At 42.0% G+C, this 16,689-nt stretch overlaps 1 protein-coding gene across 5 annotated transcripts; it reads left to right on the top strand.

Moving 5' to 3' along the window:
* Positions 1-4,100: 4,100 nt before the first annotated feature.
* CBLL1 (Cbl proto-oncogene like 1) lies at positions 4,101-11,402 on the top strand. Of its 5 annotated transcripts, XM_068401046.1 has the most exons (7): positions 4,147-4,165; positions 5,640-5,720; positions 6,902-7,069; positions 7,427-7,527; positions 7,774-7,857; positions 8,684-8,757; positions 9,303-11,402. In XM_068401046.1, exons 3-7 carry the CDS (start codon positions 7,030-7,032, stop codon positions 10,342-10,344), a joined length of 1,341 nt encoding a protein of 446 aa, XP_068257147.1. In that variant the 5' UTR covers positions 4,147-4,165; positions 5,640-5,720; positions 6,902-7,029; the 3' UTR covers positions 10,345-11,402. The 5 variants fall into 5 exon arrangements, with proteins under 5 accessions (XP_068257143.1, XP_068257144.1, XP_068257147.1 ...); XM_068401042.1 differs by lacking the exon at positions 5,640-5,720 and having other exon boundaries at positions 4,101-4,165; XM_068401043.1 differs by lacking the exon at positions 5,640-5,720 and having other exon boundaries at positions 4,101-4,165; positions 7,430-7,527.
* The last annotated feature ends 5,287 nt before the right edge of the window (positions 11,403-16,689 follow it).

Below are 16,689 nucleotides of genomic sequence, written 5' to 3' on the forward strand. Positions count from 1 at the left end.
TTCTGTATTAATCCTGTTGTAGCGAATCATGCACTGCTATTAACGATCATCCCTAAAATGAAGTATACACAGAAGATTATTTTGTCTAGGTTACACATCTTTCATCAAGAGGCAGATCATGACATAAATTAGATTAAGGAAAACCTTAGTCCCCAAGTACTTAATGGAATCTGTAGAACAGGCTGCTACTGAGTGCAAGTAAGAAAGTCAGAATGTGACCTAGTATAAAGGTTTGTGGGGTTTTTAAAATGGAATATAGGAGTTTATTTAGTTTAATGAATAGTTATATTTTTATATAGCATATTTTTTCTTTTAATATTCTACATCAAACTGCTGCTGTTCTTTACATTTGACAGTCCATAATTGTCACAGTTTAAAGCTGGGCCAAACCAGGACAATAATGCACAAGTGCAATAATTTACAAAAGGTAAAGGATTTGACCTGCAAAACTTCAATCCTTACTTTAGGACTATATAAAATAGATATGCAGAAATCAATGTTTTTACTATCCACGAAGAAGAAATGTGTTTTGATGGAAAACAGACTGCTACCTTAAATTTTTTAGCACTACATTAATTTTTAAATGGCAAAAAACCCTGCATGGTGAGGAAACAGATAATAACAAGAGTATAAGAAATGTCCAGGTATAAAATGCCTTTGAGTTTCACAATGTGGGCAAATGAGCTTCAGTATGTCCACATATTTAAGTATCCTTATTTGATCACATCAGAGAAATTTTCCTATATCATACTGCACAGAGAAGATTATTGCTGCAAGTAATGTTAGCAGAAAATCTCGAGTGAAAAGCCAAGCACTGAATAAATTATTCTGTCCTAAGGACCTGAGTGAACTCCATCAAAATCAGTGAAAAAAATGCTACAAACTTCAGTCAGTTGGCCAGTAGGTAACGGCACCAGACTGACATCTTTATTCTCTAATTGAGGCAAAAACAGTCAGTGAAGTTTCTTGTTTGAAATGCAGTACAGGCTTGAACCTAGATGACATTCATTCCAGTCCAAGCCAGCAAAACCATGGGTTTGTATCTACAAATAGACATATGCCATTGGTATGTGAGATTGGCATCTCCACAAGCTGAGAATGAGACACGTGTTTAAGAGGCAAATCAGTCCGATCTGCACCTCCTCAGACGGGAGGAGTAATTTCTATTTACACTAATGCTTGGGCTCAGGCTGTGCTTTGACAATTCACGCTTTTGGCGCTGCCTGTCCTCATTCTCTCCCCTCCCACTCGCCAGCCTAACGCAGGAGGCTGACACCTCTGCCCACGGTACTGACAAATCCCCTATCACGCCATGGTCCCCGCTTGTATTAACGTGAATATGAGGTACTGTTGCCAATGCACAAGGCCAGGAACAGAAGGACAAGGCCAGTAACATGTTTCTCAGAAGCTGTATTCCTTTTCTAAAGTGGATGTACATTTTATGTAAAAAGTAAAAGTAAATTATTCTACCTGGGACTGATAAGTGAGCTTTCAGCTATTTTTTATGCACAGCACACACTATGGAAATGATGGTATAAAAAATGATAGCAGTGGAATTTTTTTTCTCAACATCTGCACTGTCAAGTTTGAGTATAGATTCTTACTTGACAGAAATGTGGGCTGATGTTATTTTTTGAACCTTCTCCAGTTCTTGTCCATACAGGTATTTAGAAAAAGCAATTCAATATTCAACAGTCTTCCAGTTTCCTTTCCAAATATGACATTTCAGCTGGAATTAATTGTGATAAAATGTGATGCAATGCACTTATTCTTGGCCTGTGTATTTCTTCCAGGCATGGTTGTATTTGTTCTTAATTTAACTGGCACAAAATATTCAACTTTTCCTGAAAAATAGCATTGCACACAAAGCCGAGAGTTACAGAGAACGGTAAGAGGTAACATGCAGAAGGCATTCAAATACCTTTCTCAGGGGGTCAGGGGGTATGTGCTTCTTAATTTTCTATCTATGTCCCCATCAAAACGAAGGATACCAAAATAACGCATTTTGCAATGAAGCTAAAATTGTCTACAATTTTGTACTAATTCAAACATCCATAAGCAATGCAACTAGACGTGCTTATCTTTTTCCAACAGAATGAAGAAGTGATACTTTTGTATGCATTTTGAGTACTACTGTTATGTCTTTGCATGTCAGGTATTAAATTTGGAAATATATTTTAAGTTTTTTACCCTTTTAAAAAGCTGCATTTTAAAAGTAATTGTATCCATTAACTAGAAAATAAAGTTGTGCATACTGAAAACATGCTGTATGCATCTGCGTGTTTGTCTTTTTTTAAACTCTTCTCTTTGTGAATTCTTTTTATGGGGAAATAAACCATATTGTGGCGGGATCAGTGTCATGCTTCCCCTTGGGTCTGCCGTTTGAGTAACAGCAAAGACAAAAGGGAAAACCTGTTCTCTCTGCCTTGTGGGGATAAGACAAGAAACATTAGGTTTAAATGGCAGCTTTTAAATGTTAAGGCTATAAAGATAATGAGACATTGTCTGTAGGGACACAAGATCCCAATTCTGGAGACTTTTAGTGAGACAGTCACCAATCTGAAGTGTTTGGAGTAGAGTTGCCCCTACCTTAGGATTGTGGAAGGACAGCTTCAGGCCACTTTCTACCTTACAACCTATAACTTAGTTTTATTTATATTTCTTTCTTCAGTGCTATAGAAGCATCTATGAAGACAGTATCCCACTGAATTACACAGGATCTACAAAATTCGAAGTTTATGGAAATAATACAAAGTAGTCTTTTGCACTAGTGAGCTGTATTGCTGTGCAGCTTTCGGATGCACTGGAGGTCCACTGTTCCATCAGGTCACTGGCATTTCTATAGCCCCGATTGCCGGAATCTGCCTTTTCCATGGTAAAACCTGAGGCTGACCGTTAGCAGCTGAGAGAGCCCAGCCTGGTTTCAGATTTGTCCCATTTCACAGAATCAGCTAGGTTGGAAGAGACCTCTGGGATCATCAAGTCCAACCTTTGACCTAACACCACTGTGTCAACTAGACCATGGCACTAAGTGCCACATCTAGTCTTCTCTTAAACACCTCCAGGGATGGTGACTCCACCACCTCCCTGGGCAGCGTATTCCAATGCCTAATAACCCCTTCTGTGAAGAAATTTTTCCTAATGTCTAACCTGAACCTCCCTTGGTGCAGCTTGAGGCTATGCCCTCTAGTCCTGTCGCTAGTTGCCTGGGAGAAGAGGCCAACCCTCACCTCACTACAACCTCCTTTCAGGTAGTTGTAGAGAGCGATAAGGTCTCCCCTCAGCCTCCTTTTCTCCAGGCTAAACAATCCCAGTTCCCCCAGCCACTCCTCATAGGACATACCCTCCAGACCCTTCACCAGCTTTGTTGCCCTCCTCTGGACTAGCTCCAGAACCTCAGTGTCTTGAAGTCAGGGGCCCAAAACTGGACACAGTACTCGAGGTGCAGCCTCACCAGTGCAGAGTACAGGGGGAAGCCCGCACCACTAAGCCCGCAGGCAGAACTGTCACGGCTCCTGAACGGAAAGATCCCTCTCAATTTTAATTCTACCACAGGGTCATGCCTCCTGTTTCCAACTACTCCTCCCTGCCGCGGCCCCAAGGCCTTCCGAAGCCCGGCGTCGCCCCAGCCACGAACTCCGCCCAGAGCGGCTGGAAGCGGTTCCCAGAGCCCGGGTGGGCCCGAGAGGAACGCACCGCACACCCGCCAGCGCTGCCGAGGCCCGGCCCCCTTCGCGGCTCCCAGCAGGGCGGCACCCACCCCGCCGCCGCCATGTCCGCGGGCGCCCACAGCCCCCCGCCGCAGCGCGCAGGCGCAGCGCACGCGGCACTACACCCCCCAGGGGGCAGCGGTCCGGCCAGCCGCGGTCCCGGCAGGCACTGCGGAACGGCCGCGCCTTCCTCCCCGGCCTCGTCGCAGAGCCTGTCGGGAGCGAGGGTCCCGCTGCGGCGCCGCGCTCTGGCGAGCCGCCCCGCGGGCTGCACCATGCCCTCGCTGTCCTGCGGCGGCGCGGCCGCTCCTCAGGGGCGCAGCGAGCGCGGTGCCGCAAACACTTCCCCACTGCGCACTTTTTCACGCCCCCTCTGCCCATCTCCCGGTCACTTCCGCTTCCGGCCGCACCCTTCCGCTCCCACAGTGCCCCGCGCCGAATCATGGACCACAATGGTGAGGAGGGGAGAGGCCGGGAGACCCATTTGTACCGGTCCTCACCCGGGCCCGCTCCGCGCTACCGGGCGGGGAGAGGCCGTGCGCGGGGTCGCCGGCTGCGGGGCGGCGCCAGGGTAGTGGCGGGATGCGGCCCGGCGCCCGGTAACGCCGGCGGGACCCGAGTTTGCCGCGGTTCCCCGCGGCCCGTGTGGCGGGGCCTGGTCTCTCCCCTCGGCGCCGGCTCCGCGGTGCCCCGGTCCCCCGCCCCCGTCCGACCTCCAGCGGCCGCGCCCGGCGGCCCCGCCTCCATCCCCCCCTCACGGCGGCGCTCGGGCCCTGCCCCCGTCCCCAGCGGGGCTCAGCTGCCGGCCTGAGGGGCGGCTCCGCGGCTGGAGCCTCCTATCCCGTCCCGGGGCGGGCTGCGGCGCGGGTTGGCGCAGCGTCAGGCGCAGCGGCGGCTGCGCGCTCTCGGGGTGGGCGGCCTGCGCGAACCAGCCCGGCGTGCGCGGAGCCCGTCGGGCGGTAGCAGGTGGATGCAGCCTGCAGCGTTTCGGAGGTGGCGGCGAGGCGCGTGTTCGCCCGCTGCGTTTCCCGAGATCGGTGCCGATAATGTGTTTTCTGGTTCCGTACTTCTGCTCGGGAGAGGAAACTTCCTCGTGCGCTTAAATTTGGTTTTGTAGCCTTGATGCTTTGCTGCTTAGCGTGGTGGTGTGGTCTGATGAATAGTTGAGTGGACGTAGGGTTTTTTGGGGTTTTTTTCTTCCCCTTAGCAAAGGTTGCATTATAAATTCATACGTATAAGGTGTAGGATTTGAGCTATATTTATGAATTTAAAAAAACCCTGAAATACAAAAATAAAACTTAAGAAGAGTTGATGAAGGTGACAGTTCAGGAGGATGTATCACCTCTTACTAGAGCTTCTCTAAGTAGTCTTAGCAATTTGGGTATGTTTTTTATATTATTTTCCTGGACTTGATCCTGCTAGTTATGCTTACACAGACTGGAATTTATTATCCTTCTATGAAACATGAATGACTAATAAACTTGCTAGTTTGGATTAGTTGAGCAGCCAACTCACGTGAGTATTCCTAGCTTACAAAGGTATATGGAAGAAAAGCGTCAGAACTTAATTGTTTCCTATTGGCAGTTCAACGGACTGAATAATACACAAGTTGTGGGGGGGTTTTTTAACTTGTTTTTTTAGTTATCCCTGTTTGCAAATGGACTGAGCTGCACTGGCTTTTTCTGATCTCTGGTGGTGTGTTTTTGTGTGTTCTGGTAGAAAACAGAATTTCCCAACAAGTGGGAAGTAGACAGCTTTAGCATTATTATCTCTGATGTTCTAGGCCAGCAGCCCCTGGGGAAGCCTGATGTCGTTGCACGTTTGCTGGGTCATCTACTTAGCCAACAGGACAGCCTAAACAAAAGCAACAAACGAGCAAAAGTAAAAGCAGGCTTTATTGGTTTTGCCTTTTTACATATTGCCTTTTAGAGTGAAACGTTTCAACTGCATTGCTAAGAAGAATAAATACATTTGATCTACCAGAGGAAATTGGGGGCTCTTGATTTTGAGGTAAAATGGCTGTCAGGGCACAGTCCCAATTTGAAAGTTTGTCACAGTTGCTAGTTTTGGTGGTAGCTCCTGAATAACTTAGAGCGATCCCTTCTTTCCTTTTTTTCCTTGTTTTTCCTCCTACTTGTTGTGTTGTGTGTGGTGGTTATAGGCTTTGAGGAACACTAGTTTCTGAGGCATTGTGCAGAATTACACTAATAGAGCCCTAATTTCAGTGTTCAGATGCTACTGTGCTATAATAATCCAGGGCTGCAGTGCCCTGTCAAGTGGAATGGCAGGGCTTACACTCTGCAACAGCTTGTGGTACACCCCTTCGAGGCTGAGCATGTCCTGCTTTGAAACACCTGTCAAAATGACATTTTCAATTAAAATGAAAGTGAGCTGGGTAGAGTTGTGAAGAACATAACTTCATTTTTGTATGAATGAGGGGTTATGCAGTGGCTTAAGTGAGACTCACTGGAAGTTGAGGTAGTTGTACCCCCCTTCATTGGTGTTGGTTGTTACAATACCGCCTCTAGAGTATCTCTTGGAGCCTGTACCTGCTGATGCATGTGCCAGGCTATGTCTCATTTCCTTTGCCCTTGTACTCAGATTTAAATCTGGTTAAAGAGAATTCTGTATGTAGTGGGGAACAATAATTTCCAGTTTAGCAAGGATACTACTGCGTACTCTTAAGTACCGATATTTTTGTGATACTTTATGCTAAATTTCTAAGTGATATGTCAAGATGCTGAGTTAATATGGAAGCTAGTTTCCTTCCAGCTTTAATAAAACAATTACATACATTGTAAAAATTATCTTTTGTCATAAGAAGTTCTATGTTGTCAAGGTTGTACAAAGAATTGACTCTTCAGTACCATTCACACTGTGAGAGGAGCTATACAATTTTTTTTTCCTGTTGTGAAGAAATGACAGACTAGCTAACTTTTTAAAACAGCTTTATTTTTTGAACTATATTTCCTAAAATCGTGGTTGTTCCCAATATAGTTTTGTAAGTTGACTTCTAGAAGAAATTGTATGTGAAGGTATTTATTTTCTAGTGGTTAAACTTCGATATGTTGTATGAGTCTCAAACAAGATTTAAACATTATTTTTCCTAAAACTTTTCTGTCAGTATTTAGCCTCTTTAGAAACTATTAGATAACTGAAAAAATGCATGAACTCAGTTTTTTCTTTCATAGACAATGATTTGCAAGGAACAAATAGTTCAGGATCATTGGGTGGTCTTGACGTTCGTAGAAGAATCCCTATAAAGCTTATCTCAAAACAGACCAATAAAACCAAACCTGCACCTCGAACTCCAAGAAATATGAACAGGATGCCTTCAAAGACACAAGCTGGTGATGAAGGTAAATTAATATAAATACTAGCCCTGTAGTAGGGAAGCATATTATTCTGCAGCATTGTTCAAGACTTTATTAAGCCTTGGGGACTTGGGGAGTCCAAGGTTCTGTCCAAGTGCAAAACAAATTTCAAATTTCCGGGTACTGCTGCACTACAGGGATTAAACGGTGCACGTTCCCAAAACAGACTGTCTTACCATTTTGACTGTATCCTTCTGTAGAACAGGCCCAGCAGATTAGAAGTGCTGTGGCATTTCTTGATGATTTCAATATAGAATGACACATGCTCTTAATAGCAGCCGCTGTCAGTTAGGAAAGCATTGTGGTTGGCTCGTGTCTTTCTTCTCTTTCTTCTTTCCACAGAAGAATTTGATTATAACGAAGAGGAGCGATACGAATGCAAAGGAGGTGAAATGTTTGGCAATCAAAGGAGATTCCCTGGACCCATCTTTTGGGACTATAAGGTAGTCATGGATGGGCAGTTGTGAGTCTTTGTGAATCATACCAAACTGTAGGTAGTCCTGGTAGATACCTTCTTAAATGAAAGTGTTTCCATTACTTTTGACTGAAAATACGTCCTCTGCTTTCTCACATTTATGGAGTTCTTGCTTCCTTCTGAACTAATTCAGAAATAGTGGGTGTGTTGGTGGTAATGAAACAAGAAGCTTTAGTGATGTTGGGTTTTGTTCTCCCACCCTCTATCCTATCAGATAAACTTGCTGGGGGAAAAGGATGATACACCGGTCCATTTCTGTGATAAGTGTGGATTGCCCATCAAGATGTATGGACGCATGGTGAGTGAAATTATCAGTGGAAGATGCAGCCATGGTTTCCCTTTAGTGAAATTAGGTTTTACTGTGTCTCTCTGAGGCCTCTAGAGGTTACTGATTTCAGCAGGCCTCTGAATAAACAGCAGAAGAATATCAGGATGGAACCGAGGGCTTTCACTGCTGCAGTGTTCTTGTTCCATCTGTCTGGCTGATTTCGCTTTACCCCCTGATTTAATAAAGTAAGCTTGAAAATGTTAAACAAAAAATCAGAACACTGTCACCACAAAAAATGCTTCAAGGTCAGTGGGATGTGACCTTCCACCACTTAGCTTGAAAAATAAGCTCTTTACGTCAGTTGAAGACTTGCAATAAAGTTAGAAAACACTGTTCACTGATATGTCCCTTTAAAACTAGTGTGACAAAATCCCTGAGATTAAGTTAGTTTTCTAACTGTGATGTAACAGGCTTCAGGATCTGACTTAATGACAGTTAATGCTTTTAAAACTTTCCTTCCTTGCCAGCAAGACAAGTGTAATTAGGTTGTGTATGCAGCTTCTGTAAATGTTCAGTGTTGGTGTTATTGCAAGACTTAAACTTTTGCCTATACATTTTTGCCAACTCTTAAAAAACCAAACAAACCTACCCCAAAAAAACCACAAACTCAACACAAACTCTTTTAGAAAGCTTCTATGCAAAGATGCTGTAAACTGCTGACTACCACTATGTCTGTTCACCTCGTGGGTAACTTAGTTTTATTATTAGAAATTGTGCGCTGGAGGGAGGAACTGTATTATGCAAAATGACATAGATATTTATATACAGTGTCTTAACAGCCATTTTTTGTTTCTAGATACCTTGCAAGCATGTTTTCTGCTATGACTGTGCTATACTACATGAGAAAAAGGGAGACAAGATGTGCCCAGGGTAAGTTATCTCAAGGTTCGTTATTAAAAGAAATGTAGGAAAATAACTATCTTATTTCAGATACTGTATTAACATGGTTCTTACTTACGTCCATTTAGCAGAAGCAGTAGAGTACTCTCTTGATTATAGTTTTGTATCCCATATTTTGGGGTGGTAAGAGATCAGTGTGAACGTCGCTGTTTAAGTATTTGGGTAGATAACCTGTTATTGCTCTGATTGGAAAAGGAATAAACAGCAGTTTAATTTACTTAGTGAGAGTCACTCTTGGTAAGTCTTAAAGCGCAGAAGGAATTTGTGAGAGAGAGTAATGCTATTTATAAATTTCCACCTCATGAAATTTTTATGTTCTTTCATAGTTGTGTTTGGAGACTTAAAAAGTAGATAAACTTCAAAATCAGTGAAATGTTTCTTTTATTGTTCCAGTGGAGAAAAAATTGTCAGTTCTAATTTGGGTAATTATGGTAAACTGGTTGACTTAACAAAAAAAAAAATTGCAGATTGAGCTCTCTGTGATAACAATAAACCAATACTCTCTTCTGATGTAGCTGTAATGAACCTGTGCAGCGAATCGAGCAGTGTGTCCGAGGGTCTCTCTTCATGTGTAGCATTGTTCAAGGGTGCAAGAGAACTTACCTGTCACAGAGGGACTTACAAGCTCACATCAACCACCGTCATATGAGAGCTGGAAAGCCTGTTACTCGTCCTCCGATTGAGCCTGTACATCCTCCTATCGCCCCACCGCCTGCTGAAATTCCTGAGCGTTTCATAATGCCACCTGAGAAACATCATATGAGCCACATTCCGCCAAAGCAGCACATCATGATGCCACCACCTCCTTTACAGCACGTGCCACACGAGCATTATAACCAGCCACACGAAGACATTCGTGCACCTCCTGCAGAGTTGTCAATGGCTCCACCGCCACCTCGCCCTGTCAGTCAGGACACCTTCCGCATTTCAACGAGAAAACACAGCAACTTAATAACTGTTCCTATTCAGGATGATTCGAATTCAGGTGCCCGAGAACCACCTCCACCAGCCCCTGCACCTGCTCACCATCATCCTGAATACCAGGGTCAACCAGTGGTAACACACCCTCATCATATTATGCCTCCACAGCAACATTATGCGCCGCCCCCACCACCACCTCCACCAATAAGCCATCCGCTGCAGCATCCTCCCCAGGCAGCAGGTACTCCTCACATGGTATATAGCCAAGCTCCTCCACCACCAATGACCTCTGCTCCTCCTCCAATAACCCCACCACCTGGACACATAATTGCCCAGATGCCACCATATATGAATCATCCTCCTCCAGGACCTCCCCCTCCTCAGCACGGAGGCCCCCCCGTAAATGTAAATGCACCCCCTCCCCATCACTATAATCCTAACTCCTTGCCACAGTTCAGTGAAGATCAAGGAACTCTTAGTCCCCCTTTCACACAGCCCGGGGGAATGAGTCCAGGGATATGGCCAGCTCCAAGGGGGCCGCCTCCACCCCCACGAATGCAAGGGCCTCCTGCTCAGGCCCCACTTCCTGGACCACACCACCCTGATCAAGCCAGATACAGACCCTATTACCAATGATACGAGCAATTGTATGAATAGAGAGTGCTATGAAGAGGATAAAACTATATACAATAGCCTTTTAATTAATTGGTTTGGGGTTATTTTGTTGTGGGTTTGTTTTTTTTAAATAATGTCATTTTGACTGTAAGACATTTTGGAGTTTGAATCTTACATGATTTTTAAGCCTTGGCCGTAGGACTCTGACTTCAAATATTCTGTAGTGCTAAAGTAAGTGGATTAGTAGACCACAGTTGCATTTTGACAGAACTTCTGTCTCTAGTGTGGCTAAATTGTCCTAAGATAAACACTTGTAATATTATTTCCTGGAGAAAATGAACATGTGTTGTACCATTCTGAATATTGTTTTTGTTAAATCTAGAGTTTTGTTTCACTTGTGATACGTTTTTGTTAACCTGTGTACAATAATTAAATTCAAATATGGTCATAAAAGTGGTGAGTTTTTATATGAAGTTAACACAGACCTAGTTCCAGGACGCCATTTTGGCAGTAATACTTTCCAAATGGGCAGCGTAATGAAATATTAAGGGAACTTCAATATTTCTCCCACTAACAGTTACCATTACTTAGAACAAATTCAGGCTATGGTGAATTCATGGCACTAGAAATCAGATGTGCAGAATACCACATTTCAGCTTTTTCTTTATTTCTTTAAATTTTTGCAGCAAGATAAGTTTCTTAGAAATGCAGCTTTGGACATAACATGAAACCATGTAATAATGTATTGTGGGTTTTGGTGTTTTATTTGTTTGGGTTTTGGGGTGGGTTGGTTGGTTCTAAAGCTGGTTTTGATTCAGAAGGTTCTGTTTTACACGTACACTACTCACTGGAGTTGAATTCAAACTATTGTGTTTACCTATGACTATGTTTGTGTGGAAGTGGCTGTGAATTGGCTTGCCATGTCTGCAAGAAGCAGATTATTTTTGGTAGGGAAGTGGTGTTTGCCTCTCACTTTTACATAGTATGTACCGTACGAAAACTTCCCGTTTGGATAACCGGCAAGAAGTGGTCTGAAATCCCTTGTGTAGATACAAAGAAATAAAAAACTACACATCCTTTATCTGTTTCAATTTTGTGCTACAGATTTAATTGGACAGACAATTGGTGGTTTGTTTTGCCTTTTTAAAAAAGTAGCAATATAAGCAGGCCCTCAGGTCTGTTTTGGTCCAAAAATTTATGTTTTAAAGCACTTTTAAAGAGAAATAGAACAAATATAAAATGAGAGTGTTCCTTTTATTTTTAATGCAGCTCGTAGCAGAACTGGACAATAGTAAGACAGTCCTGTCGTTTGGAGTGCTTATCTTTGCATTTCTAATCAATGTTAGCCTTTGTTTTTTCAATATGCCATGTTTCTAGCAGTGGTGCTTTTAGATGAAGAAATCCTTTGGGTTTTTTCTAAGGTTTGTAACTTCCTTCTGTTCTCGAATAATCTGAACCATCTTAAAGCCTCAGTGTTACTATTTCTTTTGTAAACCTTTTTTTTCTGCCTCGTAAGTGTTAAATTTATGAAAGAGCTTTGGCAGTGCAACATTCCAAATTTTGTAATTTTGCATATAAACTACATATTTTTAAATGCCAGAGCAAGGACTCTTTCTTTGGATTTACTCTCTGACCTTGACTGCCACTGATTTCCTTGTGACCACGGGCAAATCTTTTAGACTACCCTTCAAATAAATACTTCTTTAGAGATGTGCAAATAAATTCTGAGATACACAAATTCTGGGGTATGCAAATGGCCAGTAAGTGTCAACTGATTAAAAGTCTGCTTCGCTGTAATATGCATCTTTCTAAGACAGAGTTCTTTGTTTTGGTTTCTCTGAAAAATAGAAGTAATTTTAAATAAAACACACTGGCTAAGAAAAAGAGGCTGATTGCGATCGTGTGCTATGGTATGGGGTTGGTCAAAAATGTACTGTTCCAGTGTGTATGAAGGCAAAAATGACTGTGCCAGCATTACTTTATTTCAGTAACTTACAACAAAGACGTGAGGAACTGTTAAGGACCCCCTTTTGTCACTGTCAGATTACTTGGTGGGAGGTAGGCTTAGGCAGGTTTATGTTACAGCATATAACTTCAGCGGGGAGGAAATCTGCATGTCTGATTAACATTCTTTGACTCTGCAAAGCCAAGCTTTTGTGGGACATAGCTGTTTTAAACAGACTGATGGTTCTAGGTACCAGCTTAATTTTGTTGAGGCTGAGAAGGTAAGACATGTGGGTTTACAAGGATACCTCGTGACAGGCTTTTGTGCAGGGAGATACATCAGCCTCACCTGTGCTCTTTATTTTGAAAATAAGACATTCCAAAATCAGCTGTTACCTGTGAATTGCAGATGATGAGGAAACAAGGCAACAGTTCCCATCATGCTAGTTTTTAACAATGTCAGACTGCATGCTTTTGTTGTATGTTACCCGCTCTGTTGTGAAGCAGATGAAGGGTTCCAACTTAATAATTCTGTGTCCACTGCTGTTCTTCGTGAAGTTTCTGAAAATGCTGAGGCAGTTGAATGGATTAAGGGAAAACAGCAGCCCTTGCTCTATCAAAAAGCACGAATGATAAATGTCACTGCAGAGAATGAGAATTTTTTTCTATTTATATTTGAGGCAAAGGTGACATATGTCATATGGACAGTGACATATTACCCAAAAAATCAGTGGGATCCCTTGAATTGTTCAATGACCATGCACCAAAAGTCTTTGTGATAGAGGACTTTTGAAAAGTCATCTTATGTAGGCAGGACTTGAACTTGGGTCACATTTCTGTCCTGCCCGTATAGGAAGACCTAAATCATTTTTTTTGTTGTCTGAAGTATACCTATGTAACTAAGGGTACTGTTGATACTTTCATATTTACAAAGTTAAAAAATGTCTGTGTTGGTCGAAACCTTATATTAACAGTATTTTTAATTTGTTTATGGGGTTTTGGGCGGGTGTTGGGGATTTTTTTGGTTGGTTGGGGATTTTTTTGCAAAATCCCTGATTGTTTCAGTGAGAAGTTCAGAAATGCCATATATTGTATTTAATTGTATAATTGACAGTCTTAGAAATGGTGAGATGTACTTGTGAATTCTTTGGATTCCTACTTCTGTCTTCCTGTAAAGATAAACATTTGAATTGAATTAATTATGTTTATTTTGAATAAATATCGCTGTCTGTGGCAGTGATCTCCTTCCTGAGGCATTGCCAAGCAGATCTCAAGGTTTGAAGAGAACTCTGACGACATTTACATTTGTCAGCCATTGTAGGTTCCTTCACATAAGGGAATGAAAAGGGGTTTGATGATGGTTTGTGTCCACCATGGAATGAATGAAGGGACACCCATCAGACGGCCTGAGAAAACCCGTGGTTTAGATGCTTGTCTCCTTACACTTTATCTTCAATTCCATCTATAACTTTGCTTAAAGGATTGCCTGCAACCATGCATACTTTACAACAAGCAGGCTAATGGCGTGAACACGTACTTTATGTTTGGTGGGTTTTTTTTTAAATGCTATTAACATAAAGATTGGTTACCTAGATGTCTTAAGTGATATTTTTCATGCCTTTTAAAAACGAAAAATGTGAATTATTTTTTAAAAATCTGATCCAAGAGAATTAGAAAACCTTACTGGAGGGTGTTTCCACTTCTTTTCACTTACTGCTCTTGAAGGAGTGTCAAATACTATTTGTTAAAAACTAAAGTGGAAGTAACTTGTGTTCATTCCTTGTTAGAGTTTGCACACATAGCAACGGAGAAAAAGAGTCTCCTGTATTATGTGAAGTCAGATGTTCCCAAAAGAACATTTGTGGATGTGGTTTCTCTGTGCATCGAGTCTGAACACACCCCTCTGTTCTTAAAATGTTTTTTGCTCTGTAAAACTGTGTCTGATGTTGCGTTGTTTCTCTCTGCGTGCGTTGCTGTGTTGCTGGCAAAAGCACGCGCAGGGTCACACCAGAAGGTACTGTCAAGCCTGGGGCACTGGAGCAGCACAGCGGATTGCAACATAATAGTGAATGCATGGGAAATAAGTTTGAACTTTTCATATCTATGATGCTACAGGGTCCAACGCAGCAGAGAAATGTGCAAAGTTTATATTCATTTCCATCATGACTCCACATTTCTAAAGGAAATGTCAGTATTATACAAGTTGTATTTCTTCTGTTTTTGATTTTATGGTGTTAAAAACAATTCTTAGTGATTGTTAAATCATCTTTATATAGTAATGGTGCCCTTACAACTGAGAGGTTCTTCACTGTATTCAGGTATGTTATATTCACACTAATGATTCATACTGACCAGTTTGTAAACTGAACTAGCTGCGTTTTTTTGGGCAATGTGAGTGAGAATAATTAAAGTTCCTTTTAGTCTTGACCTAGCCATAAGACAGAGCAACTTTAGAAACATTTCTGACTCTGAAGTGTATCTCCTTGTTCTCTAAATATGGGGCATTCATTTGTTGGGTGGTTTTTTTTACATTGTTTTCAGTTTTGACTCAGTTCATGAGTACAAGAGATTAAAAGATCCAGCGTAAGTCCGGAAAGGTGTGGGTGGAATAGCAGCAGGAAGCTGGCAAATTAGCTCAGTCATCTTGAAACTTTTATCGTCCATTTTGGTAACAGAATGCGTGTGATTCTCAAGTACTAGTAGGACTGATCGTAATACACTACTTCTGTTAATGGAAAGAGTGATAACGTATGCAAGCAGACAGGAATGTTTCCATTTTTATGTTGTAATGTTTCATGAAAGAACTTCAGCTTAACTGCTTAAAAAACCCCAAAAAGTGTAATTTTAAATAGATGTGAATATGTGTCAGTTGACAAGAGTTTTCTTCAGTTTTATTTGTGAAAACCAATGCTTGAGCACAGCTCCAAGATAATTTATGGTGAATTATTTCCTACACTAAATAAAATCATGTAAGTACTAATGAGAGTTCCTGCACTTGTTCTTTGCAATTTCTGGATCAGGTAAACTTTCAGGCGTTTTCTTAGGAAGCAGAAGGGAGCAGATGTTTTCTTAAGAAGAGTGAGAAAAGAAAGCTGTCTACATTCAACACAGGGATGAGGAATAGAGAACTCTGAGTGACTTTTCCAGTAAAGAAGTGCTTGAAGATACTTTTTCCTTCATAGAAACTTAGTTTGAAATTGAAAAAAATACAGGTTTGCAATGTTAAAATGCTCTCTCCATTGAGCCCAAGACTATAACTGAATAGCTTTGAATTTTTTTGTCTATTTATTTCACACAGGCAATCTCAACTGCAGTGCAAAGTGAAAACCAGACTTGAGAGGAGGCTTGAACATCACAGGCTCCATGGCTTCTGGATTTTCTGTCCCTCTTGCAGGCTGTAAAATGCCTGTTATTTAGTTACCAAGCGTCTGCGCTGTGCCTAGGAGAGGTAGGCTCAGGGTATGTGATGAGTTGACACTGTATCTGTCAGCTCTCCAAAAAGAAAGGTACGAAATTTGCCTTTTAGCTTATTCTTGAGTAAAATATTAAAGCACGGTACGTGGTATTGCTCTACCCGAGCAGCAACAATACTTAGTGGAAGAGCAATATCTGTTTCCAAACGTTCCTGTCTCAAGAATAAGCCAGTAAATCTGCATCACCACAATACCCCACAACAGAGCAAGGCGTACGTGCTACAATCTGCATGAGGGTAAACTGCCCAGAGCAACGTTAGTATCAGAGTAACAGAGAGTTGAATGCAAAAATAACCAGTACCTGGAGGGGGAAATCGCATAAAGCATCAGAAATACAACGCTGCTGTTGTCAATGTTAAAAAATGAGTGGAGTGATTTAAGAGGGTGACAAGAAGCTGGTAGGGATGTGTGACATGAGAGTGCAAGGCTCTCAGGTTAAGGCTGTCTAGGTCTCCTGTCCATTTAAGAAATGGTGAATAGTTTTGGAAGGGGGATTTATACTCAGGCATGGTGCTGAATTGTTCTGAGGAGTGCAACTTAGAAAAGAACATTTTTTTCTTAACCTGAGGCCTGTCAGCAAATCTAATGTGGTGTTGAAGTGCAATATGTGGTATTCCACCAGGCTGACTTGCTTTTGCTAGGGATGTTTGCCTGAGTCTGTATTAGTGCACGTGAGCACAGGACTGGGAGGAACAGCACAGGTCAGAAAATCCAGATTCCACTGGCGTGATGTGGTATTGTGATTTTCATAAATATGTTAAGCCTCATCTTAAAAGTAGTTTAGGTTTTTTGCTCCTCTTATTCTGACTGGAAAGGATGTTTTGGAGTCTTACCATTGCAAAAATTAGGAACCATCTTCTAATATCTAGCTTATGTTTATGTTTTGCCAGTTTATATTTTTTTTTCATAGGACAGTGTTACTTTTTATCTTGCATAGGCTTTCGTCTCT

The sequence above is a fragment of the Nyctibius grandis genome, chromosome 5 (genome assembly GCF_013368605.1).
Source record: "Nyctibius grandis isolate bNycGra1 chromosome 5, bNycGra1.pri, whole genome shotgun sequence".
NCBI lineage: Eukaryota > Metazoa > Chordata > Aves > Nyctibiiformes > Nyctibiidae > Nyctibius > Nyctibius grandis.

Coding starts and splice junctions, on each gene's coding strand:
- CBLL1 (XM_068401047.1), top strand. CDS start 5,022: ATGAAGGTGACAGTTCAGGAGGATGTATCACCTCTTACTAGAGCTTCT. Junction 5,092..6,901: donor AAGTAGTCTTAGCAATTTGG/GTATGTTTTTTA, acceptor TTTCTTTCATAG/ACAATGATTTGCAAGGAACA. Junction 8,758..9,302: donor GGAGACAAGATGTGCCCAGG/GTAAGTTATCTC, acceptor CTTCTGATGTAG/CTGTAATGAACCTGTGCAGC.